This window comes from Hippocampus comes, unplaced genomic scaffold, assembly GCF_001891065.2.
Source record: "Hippocampus comes isolate QL1 unplaced genomic scaffold, H_comes_QL1_v1.1 scaffold129, whole genome shotgun sequence".
NCBI classification, from domain to species: domain Eukaryota; kingdom Metazoa; phylum Chordata; class Actinopteri; order Syngnathiformes; family Syngnathidae; genus Hippocampus; species Hippocampus comes.
Window position 1 is genome coordinate 660,810 of NW_017805992.1, and position 10,753 is coordinate 671,562.

Here is a 10,753-nt window from a genome sequence, read left to right on the forward strand (position 1 = left end):
TTATGTTTAGTATGAGTTAACTTAAACTAAGAATGGCGATAAACAGCTTGAAGCCTCTTTTTTTTTTTTTTTTTTTTTTGTGGTGGTGGGGGGTTCTTCCCTAACTGTTCAACTGCAAAAACTATCAAATGACAGCTCACATCTCGGACAAGACGGAAGCATTTGACGGCACTGTTGTAACACCCGCCATGACTTGGCAGCTCAGATGGCATAAGATGCACTATTTTCAAGCGATGGCAGGTCTATACATAAACACTATCACATCAAAGATAAAAGGCAAGTCGAGCTGCGGAGTTAGCATAGATTATAGCTAACAGCATTATCAATGTTAGCTTCTGCTCACTGGCATAAGTGCTAAAATAAGTTTCTTGTTTGGTGATGTTTCCACAACATGCACCACACGGACAAATCCGCCCGCGAATCCACTCGTGTAAATTGGCACCTTGGTGATGAAATGCTGCGCCTAGTCTCATGAGAACACAAATGAGCACAACCTTGTTTGCATCGAGGCCTCCACCAGAAACTTTTTTAAGACACATGGGAACTGGAAGTGCCCTTCAAACATTCAAAATTTCCAACAAAATAATTTTAATGAGAATTTCAGACGCACCGAAAATTAATGGAAAAAAAATGAATAAAAGTAGTTCTGAGACATCTTTTTTGTCCAGTGTACATTTTTTTACGAACTAATAAAACAAACAGTGTGGTTTTGAAGACTTCATCAAAAGCACAACTTAAAATGAGATATCATCAATCCTAAATATATACTGTACACGTAACATATTGATGGAGCACCTGTAGGAAATTGGTATAAAATATTCAGAAAGTAAAATTAGAGCTCTACATACAAGGAAGCACCTTGATCCTGGCATGCAGTGTCATATTTTGTCTTGCAGGCAGCGAAAAAACAAAACAAAACTAAAAAAAAACTTACCATGGACCAGTCTGATGAAAGTCAATAATGTTTCGTACTAACAATCACATACAGGAAACCGAAATGTGTTTCCTGCATGCTTGAGCAATAACACAAACAAACCAAATCGCAGACTTAAGTGGTCAAGTGACAGGCAGTGTTCTGTGCTATTGAAGGAAGCCAAATTTAAGATGAATTTTTAAGGCCTCTTGCTTGAAATTCAAGAACTCAGATTCACTACATGGGACCACGAGCAGTGGGCGATATGGCATCAAAATTCTATGTTAAAAAAACCAACAAACTGATTTGTATCTATATTTTTAATTGGTATTTTTTTTATTTTTCAAATTGTGCAACATTTTGGAATGCCATGAAACTATCTGAAACGGTTCAGCTTGGATGCTGTATTTTCCTATGGTTTACAGCTTACAGAAAGCACCCTTACTCATATGTGAAGAATTCAAAACTTGAAAAAAGAAATAAAAAGATACAGGCTATTTCCATTACAAACGGAGAAAGACTAATTCAACCCAAGCCCCCATCACCGAAACTTTGAACAAGTGAATGTGTTGATCTTACAACCTAAAGAAGCAACTTTGCAATTAGACAAACTGTGAACAATTGGTACTAATGTATTCCTGTGTACATTCTTCCGTACTTACGTCAACATATTTGACCATAGAAAGACCTCAACAACAAGAAACAAACAACTTTTCATTCAAACTATATGTTTGTAAATCTAGATGTTGAAGTTATCACTGACCATGGGCTTGACTGGCCAGGAACCGAAGCCTTGCTGCATCAGGTACGTCCTCAGCAAATTCTTTGCCTCCTGGTATGACTTTGCCATGGTCTTCATTGACAAAATATAATCGCTGTCATGCTACAATAATTACTTCAGTCAAAAAAAATTGAAAGGTACAGTGAATATTGAAGTGAGGAAGAACCCAGCAGAGTCACCAAGGTGGAACTGCCACCAAGGTTGTTCAGCGATGCTGGCTCACTTTGAAAATTGTTCTAATTTTAAAACAATTTTCATTTAAAGTCAGTTGGGATGGGTTTCTGCTCACCGTACAAGAAATGGATGGATGGCATTGTACCATTTAAAAAAATATAAAATCATAGAAAGAGGGCCAATAAAGCATGCCGACAATGTAATAGATGAAACAGGAGAAGGGCTGTTTAGGGTTACCTTGGCTTCTTTGTATGAAGTGGTGGCAAGCAAGTCCTGCCTATTGGCCTCTTTAGCCACCAACTTGAAGCGGTGCAGCATCGCTGCCTTGCATAGACGGCTCGCCAGAGCAGATCCACTCTTGAAGGGAGACCTATTCAAAATATTAAGACACCACTGTAGCCGGATTCGCAAAAAAAGCAGCACACAAGCCCTGTAGAGGCAAATCTTTCAGGTCGAGCACAAGCTGTCTTGTGAAGATGGTTGTCCTCTGAGCTGGAAAAAAATTGTTTCCATCAAACACTCTGCTGCATGTTCATCACATATTGGAAGCAGTGCACCCAAGTGAAACGTTTCATGAATGAACATGAAAAGATAATGTACACTGTTGGGAATAAATGATTCCAATTCATTGAACAAATATTAGATTGTAGGTTGAAAATGTTGGCCAGTGCAGCATGGCCCAAAGTCAACAGGGATAGGCTCCAGCTCAACTATGACCCAAATGAGGAAAAGCAGCATCGGAAATGGATGGACGCAGGACAGTATATCTGATAGTCTTCAGGCAACAGAGAAGTCTGCACACTCATTTCAGAACATGGATGGGCAACTAAAATGGTGGAGAGGGTCACAATTTTGCATCAGTACTACTTCACAAAGGACCAAGCACTTCCGAACCAGATCTATGACAGAAATACTATTTTAAATCTGGACAAAATACGTGCATACATGCAAAACACAAGCTCTTAATACATTTAACTTTTCAGAATACTTTCCTCAATGCATGTACTTGTGGCACAGACAGTATACACAGTACAGTGAAACTCCTCAACAACGAAACCTACATGGGCGAAAATACCCCCTAATGTGAAAAAATCTTGCATTAACACCATTCCCACTCTCCTGCCCCCCATACAACGAAAAAACTCCCTGTTGCGTTATATGAAATCTTTTTCTCTGCTCTTGCCTCGCGAAGAGATTCACTACAACGAAGTCTAATCCAACAGCGACCTCTACTGCTTCGTTCGGAAACGGCAACAGCAACCGCCACACTGGTTTACACAGCTCCGAGTTTCCTGAATGCAACATACACATAGCTGCTCTGCCATTGGCTTACCGAGCATCATCCTGGCCTCCGATTGGCCAAGAGGGACTTCACTATTTATGTGTGTAGATACTGTAGCTAGATCCGTGGAAGATAGAGTGGAATGCATCCGATTAGCTGCTCAGAGTAAATTGCTTGTGGCTCGACGGACAGTCAAATAAACGAACGTTTCCTGGAATGCTTTACTTGTTATCATGCTAAAAACCTTACGCTAACTGGAGCGCTAATTAGAGAGAAGGCGAATTCCATCGCGCTAACTATGGCCATCGAGGACTACGAAGCGTCCCGTGGCTGGCTTTAAAAGTTCATTGTATGACATCAGCTGAGCAACGCTGTCTTGGGTAGCGATCGAGGGGAGGTTGAGTTAGAGACAGTGAGATGGTGGAAAGAAAAGCCACCGGGTCCAGGAAGTATTTGTTATTGTTAGATTCAGACGCAGCATGAACGTTGCATTGCTAAAATGGCTACAAAACGGACCTTTGGATGTCAAGCAGCTAAGACAAGAAGCACTCTGACGCTGGAAGAGAGGGTAAAAGTGATCAAAATGAAAGACGGAGGAAGCAAAATAAAATACATTATCCAAGAAATTGATGTAAGTGAAAGTGAATGCTGATCGTACATTTCACAATTTCTTTCTTTTTTTTTCTTTCTACACTGACTATGTGAAGTGTCAAATAAGTGTGTGCACATACTTATGCACTATTGGAATAAAAATAAAGAGTACAGTGATCCCTCGCTACTTCGCGGTTCGTTTATCGCGTGTTCAGTGCATCGCGGATTTTTTCAAAAAAAAAATATATATATATATATAAAGCAAGTCCCACAAAGTGTCAAATAAGTGTGTGCTCATTCTTATGCACTATTGGAATAAAAATAAAGAGGACACATACGATTGTGTGAGTGTGTACACATACGATTGTGTGTTTGTGTGTGTGTGTGTTTACATCTGAGATCAAATTTGCTACAGTGAAAAACCCCCTGTTGTGAAAAATTTCTTGCTGCAAACATGATTTCGTTGTAGAGGAGTTTCACTGTATAAGAACCAAGTGGAAGCATGACTAGGACATTTTTGCCATCTAGTGGTGGTGTGTGATATTACAACTTAAAGCTTCAGTCGACTCCAACATATTCAAGTTCGGCACGCGCACATTTACATATTCTCAGATATTTTTCCTGAATATTTTTTTCTGATTTTTGCACTTTTTCTGGGATTTCTTTCCCCTCACCACTTCCCCCCATTTTATCATGGAAAATACATATTCAAAGTTTTGTGTTTCTCTGACGAATTGTTGGGGATTTAAAAGATAAGATAAGAAAACCTTTCTTGTTTCAGAATGGAGAAAGTTGCAAAATTTATAAAATCACACCTAAACAAATTTCTTTGAAAATTTGATGATTCTTTTTTTTTTTTTGGGTGGCGGGTAGAGGAGGTGAATTAATTTAGTACCCACTCAGAGTGTGATCAACAGTTGCCCAGCCCTGTTCCACAAAGACAAAAATTAAAAAAAAGATGATATCCTGCTTACTCCTCTGTAGTCCTGCCAGTCAGACCGTCCACCAACTCGATGGAGCAGTCGCCCTCGCTCCAGTTGAAACAACAGGTCACCAGGCCATTGTCAGCAGTGCTGCTGGCCACAGCAGGGACTGTGCTGATGTGAGGCCTCATCATGCAGTAGAACAAGGGCAGCTGCGCAGTGATGCCTTCCGTGCGGTGGTTCAACGTCATCTCCATACCGCGGATGTCCCCAGCAGCCAAGTCACCTGGAGGGGTTCGTGAAATGTCATGATGATAATATAAGTAGAACAATCAAATGAAGTGTCCACTTGCCTATGAGGATGCTCTGGATATAGACTGGTTCGATAAAGTGGCTCAGCAAGGCTCCCTGGTAGCCCAACACTTGCCACTGAGTGATCTTGTCCATGGGCGATACGCTGAACACTTTGGTGCTGGAGTGCTTGAGGGCGGTGGAGAAAACCGAGAACACCTGAAAAGGAAGCGTGTCAGTAGCCATTTGGGAAGGGCCCATGTATGTTTGAATCTCTGAATTTACAATACAGTAATGCCTCGCTATAACGCGGTTCACCTTCACTGGCTTTGCTGTTTCACAGATTTTTTTTTTTAGTGCAGTTTTTTTAATGCTTTTTTTTTAAACAGTGAATTGTGTTCTGCATCCTGATTGGCTAAGGGACTGACCAACGTGAACAATCTCCGCACCTTGTCTCTGTACAGCTTGCCAAATTTACCTTTGCAAATTTTTGGTCTTTGGTTTCATTGTATCAGTGGCGGTTGCTGGTCTGTCAAGGAGGGGAAGCTCAATTTCGGCCTGCATGCACATGTGCACATTTTGAGCATGAAGTCTCTGATCCACTGGCGAAAGGACACTTTTATTCTCTCCTCTTTCATCTCAAACTGCTTCAAACAACAAAGCATGTGAGGGAAAAGTGGTTAGGACTGCACAACTGTCTGTGTTTTATGTTTTGTGTTGTGTTTATTATTTTACTTAATGTTAACTGTTTAGTTAAGCGCTTTGTTACAGCTGCCGCTGTTGTGAAAGCGCTACATAAATCAGTATGTATTGTATGTATTGTATTGTACATCATAAAATGTGTCCGTTTATTTATACGTGAATTCTACTCTCCGTTCCTTTTCAAAAAAATGAAAATGATGCCTTCAACATAAGATCGGTGATTGGCTCATTTCGCTGTCAATCAAAGAGATTCAGCCTCAGAGAAATCATCCAATCATCATGCAGAAAAAAAAAGCTCAGAGTCCGGGCCAGCCGATACACGCCCACTGTCCATAGACTCCCAGAGACGCTGAGCGTCCAATGGGCGGGACAAAGCCAGCATTTATCCAATGACTCGTCTCATTTCCATGCATTGGGGCAACCTAAATTGCACTCTCTAAGCTCAGCGTCCACACAGCTTAAAGCACAGTGAAGCTGCGGGAGTGAATGAGAAGAGTGTCGTGTCGTAACCAGTAATAAGAAGCTGATTCGGAACAAAAGTTGAGCGTGTTGTAGCGCATATTTAGTCAATGACATGTCCACACAATTGTACGTACACACATATATTTGATCACTTACTTTTTGACATTTTAGGGGAAGCTGAGCTTCCCTTGCAGTCTGAGAGCAATCGCCTCTGCATTGTATACATAGTTCAGTATTGTATAATAACTGTAAAAAATAAAGCTATCAAGTACCAAGTACAACTTTATTGTCAAATGTGCTGTATGTTTCTTCCCTCTCACATTTTTTGCTTTTTTTTTTTTTTTTTTAATAAATCCTACTTCACGGATTTCACTTATCACGGGTTCTTTTTGGAACGTAACCCCCGCAATAAACAAGGAATTACTGTATATTAATTTCCACAGAGGAACAGAACAAGACCTTGCCCTCCACTGAAACGTGCAGTCCCATCTCATTGCTCATCTGCCATGTAGATATGGAGCCAGGGTTCAGAGACCTGCAAATAAATCAAAGTACAACACGTGTATTCATTTCTATTCACAACCACAATTATTCAGTGACTACTGACATTTTGGAGGGCATCTGAGCAGCGCCTGAAGGAACTTGGTTGACGTAGAGGTGGAACGCGATGCCAGTCTTCAGGCTGAGGAGGTTGCTGTTGTTCTCGTTGTGCTGGAAGATGGACTTCTCGACCAGGTGTGTCGTTTTGCTGAAGAACATCAGCAGGTGCTGGTAGAAGAATCTCATAAGGGATCTCCTTGCAGTGACCACCGCATGCGAGTCGTGCACAACACGTCCATTTATTGACATGGTGTCAGTGACGCTGTAGTTGCCAGTGCCAATGGCTACCACCTCACAGCCACTGGCTACAGACAGAAAATTAAAAAAGCTTTGAAGAAATTCCAGTATACTATCACGAACGTATTTGCATACGTGAGTATTGTAATAGCTTCAAATAGTGGCCTCAACTGTAATAGAAACCATCCCCCAATTCATCGCCATGTGTGTCATTCATTTGAACAAATAACAGCTCTTTAGACGGAGCTTCCTCTTAAGGATGCTCCTCAGGCTTTCAATAGGGCTGAGGTTGGAGGATGAGTTTTTCGCCCTTTATACCAATATAGTTTGCTCACCGAGTCAGTAATTTTGGGTTAATTAGACTCTGCTAAAACAATTATGATTAAACCTGCCTGACATGTAGACCTAAACAGCACAGTCTTCAACTTCAATCGTATCTACATAATAGTTTGGTATGTCAACACCCACAGCCACAGAATGCACTCACAAGTCTGAATGACGAATGCCGCGACGGTAGCGGCGCAGGTGGAGAACTGCGGTTGGCTGTTCATCAACTTGGTGAGTTGATCCTTGATGGCATTTGGTATCTGGAGGTTAGTGGGAGTCTTCCTCTCTGTCCAGTAACATCAATCAAAGTGTGAGGAACTTGTGTATCGAACAAAATGTAATGTAACTATCAATGCCAGAGAAAAAAAGTGAAGTGGCACATAAAATGGATGGAATACCACAAATGGGCATGTCGTCTTGGATATCTGATTGGGAGGACTCCTCAATAGCTGGTAGAAATGGTGGGAAAGCTGAAGAAAAAAGAAATAGATATGGCTGTGAAATGAGGAAGTGAAAATCCGAGGAAAGTTAAGGAGGGGTCTGGGGGGCAAAGCCCCCCAGTATAAGCCGGGGGAGCAGGGCCCACAGGGCCCCAGACACCAAGCAATTTAAGACATAATGTGCATATATTCATGGTCATATATGCAAGAAAATAATTGGTCTCAATAACTAAATATTTTACTAGTTTTGGTTACATTTTGCCACGTAAAATACCTGTTAAGTTTTCTCTTCTAACTTGTTTAAAATCTTTTTTTTCTTTTTGATGGCATCTTAACTGTGTCTGACCCAAGTCAACTCACACCCTGCTCCTGTGCCCTCCTTGGAATATCGAATATTTGCACATGTAATTAATCTCTTAATCAAAATAAAAGTTTCAAAAAATGTAAAAAACAAATTTAAAGAAATTTATATATATATATATATACACACACACACACACACACACTTTTTTTTTTCCGACTGGCCTGACCTGACACTTTGGGGAGGTCAGCCTTCTCTTTCTCCAATCTGGGCAGCAGGTCCTGAAGAGCCAATTCAGCCGCTTTCAGACGAGCCACCTTCTTTGTCGTCCCCATGCCGGTCTTGTACTTGACACCATCAACCAGCACGCAAAAGGCAAAAAAAAATCCATTCACGTTGGCTGAGGAGGCAGAATGGATAACAAAGCTTGAGTCACAAGTAACACATTTTTCCATACTTTCAAGTGACACGGTTGGGCTGTATGACAAAAAAAATCCTACAGTCTATTTTACCGGTCGTCACTGTCTCCTTGATTTCCAGGCGGAACTGCAAAGTCTGGGCTAGTTGATGCAGCAAAGACACAGCGTGGGTCTGACCGCTTCGGTACCTGGCAATAAGCTCTTTTGCCCCAACGCCTTAGGGTGTTTGGTAAAAGGAACGAAGGTCACACAAAGTTTTTGAAATACTAATTTTAGGATAAACCTAGACATTTTGTGGCGCTCTCCAGGATTTAATTTACCGTCTTTACAGAATTGAGCATTTGGTTTGCTTGATTTGGCCTTGTGGGAGAAGGTGGCTCCTTGACCTTCTCCTTGTGGACCGGGAAATGGCTGTCCAGCAGCAAACATTCTGAAAAATATACAATAACAAGCACAAACCCCAAAGAACCAGACATTTAGCCAAACTTGTTTCACACGTGACAATTAACAATTAAACGTAATGTTTGTGAATTGCAGATGTATTTAAGTACTCTTTGCTAGCCTTTACATGTTTTTATACTTTTAGGAGCAGTTAACGCACGTAACAGATAGTTATGTTTATGGTGGGCTGTAATACTTTTGTATCACAAAAGTACCGGAGTAGTTTTAATCCCAGGGTAGCGTGAATATGACGGAGCTAATTGATTAGCAATCACCGTTAGCATGACTTAGCCGTTGAGACGATTCTATCCAACATCGCACAATAAATAAACGTTTCATGACTTACCTCGGAGCTTACTGAACAATGTTCTTTTAGTTTATCAGTCATACCCTCCATTAGGTCCGTTTGAAATAAAACGCCACACGGACGAATTGATGACGAATGGCATTTTCGTTATCGATTACACTAGCGAGGGTTCAGTCGTGAAACGTTACAGTACTATACACATTTCAATCTTGTTACCTGTGTCTAAAACAATTTTTAAATGTGCGTTATTTCCCAGACGGGTCCTTCCCTTTCCAGGAGTAAAGTATGGCAGGTCACAAACCGACTCGAGTAAGACTACACAGCTTGTTGCTTCGCTCCAAATCAGGGGTCGGCAATCTTAATGATGGAGGGAAACTCAATTCCGTCAGCGCTACCAGTAGGTCATGCATGTGCACTTCCTAACAATAGGTAGCATAAATATTTATAATTATGAACAGCAGATGTGAATATGTCGAAGTACATCACAGTATTTTAATATATTCCATGATAAAATACATGTTTACAAGATGAAGTCTTGAACAACAAAGGGTTTGAGGAAAGAAGGTCAAGCATCGTTCTTTTTATAAAAGAACACAGTATATGTCAAAGTAAATCTAAAAGAATGTATAAAAGAGCATAAAATAACACACATAAAAAAATCACAGTGCAATTACAATCAGACAGCTGCTGTCTACATATGGCATATGGATATATTTCTATATCTAGACATAGATATAAAGATATATCCATGATCAATGATTTGCTCATCTTCCCGTAGTCCATCCTGGTTCCCCAAAACCTGGCTTGGATCTTGTTGACCCGGGCGACGTCCCAGCCGATTTGACTGTCATTATCAGAAATAAAAGAAAAATAGAGAAATAATAATGCGGCCAGTGGTTAGCATGTCGACCTCACTGTCCAGAGGTGCAGGGTTCTCTCCATGCTTGTGTGGGTTTTCTACGGGTACTCTGGTTTCCTCCCACATTCCAAAAACACGCATGGCAGGTTAATGGAACACTCTGAATCAGGGGTGTCAAACTCATTTCACATTTTGGGCCTCGGTAGATGTCAAGTGGGCCGGACCATTTAAATTATACCACATTCTGCTATAATTAACCAAAATATCATGTGTTTCTTTTGCTTTTGGTATAGTGAAGGACAAGAACATTAGGAAAATGTTACAAAACATGTCATGAAACACCTTAGATTTCCTTCGACAAATGTGCAATTTACTTTTATCATTCACATATATGCATTGCAACTGATCCCACTGATTGTCCAAAGGCACAAAACTTTAACAAGTAATCGGTATTGAAAAATATAGTAATGTATTTTAAGATTAAACGAGATTTATAAAGAAAGGAATTTTTAAACCATTTACACATGTGCATGTAAAATGTAAATGTAATCCCTGCCTACACTTTGAAAACTAAAGAGAAAACAGTGTGCCCCTAGCGGATAATCCATGATTTTCACCTTATTAAAAATATTAATTCCGTGTCTTTCATGCATTTTTTTCACTTATAAATTATTCTGCGGGCCTGATTGAACCTCATCTGAGG

General features: G+C 40.5%; 1 protein-coding gene across 1 annotated transcript; it reads right to left on the minus strand.

Moving 5' to 3' along the window:
* Window positions 1-1,226: 1,226 nt before the first annotated feature.
* On the minus strand, window positions 1,227-9,667 carry adad1 (adenosine deaminase domain containing 1 (testis-specific)). Its single transcript, XM_019892194.1, has 12 exons — window positions 9,408-9,667; window positions 8,764-8,873; window positions 8,537-8,659; window positions 8,254-8,424; window positions 7,682-7,753; window positions 7,444-7,569; window positions 6,727-7,024; window positions 6,579-6,654; window positions 5,018-5,174; window positions 4,716-4,950; window positions 2,106-2,238; window positions 1,227-1,766 (listed from the first exon to the last, which is right to left on the minus strand). The coding sequence occupies exons 2-12, from the start codon at window positions 8,870-8,872 to the stop codon at window positions 1,653-1,655; spliced, it is 1,614 nt and encodes a 537-aa protein (XP_019747753.1). The 5' UTR covers window position 8,873; window positions 9,408-9,667; the 3' UTR covers window positions 1,227-1,652.
* Between the last annotated feature and the right edge of the window lie 1,086 nt (window positions 9,668-10,753).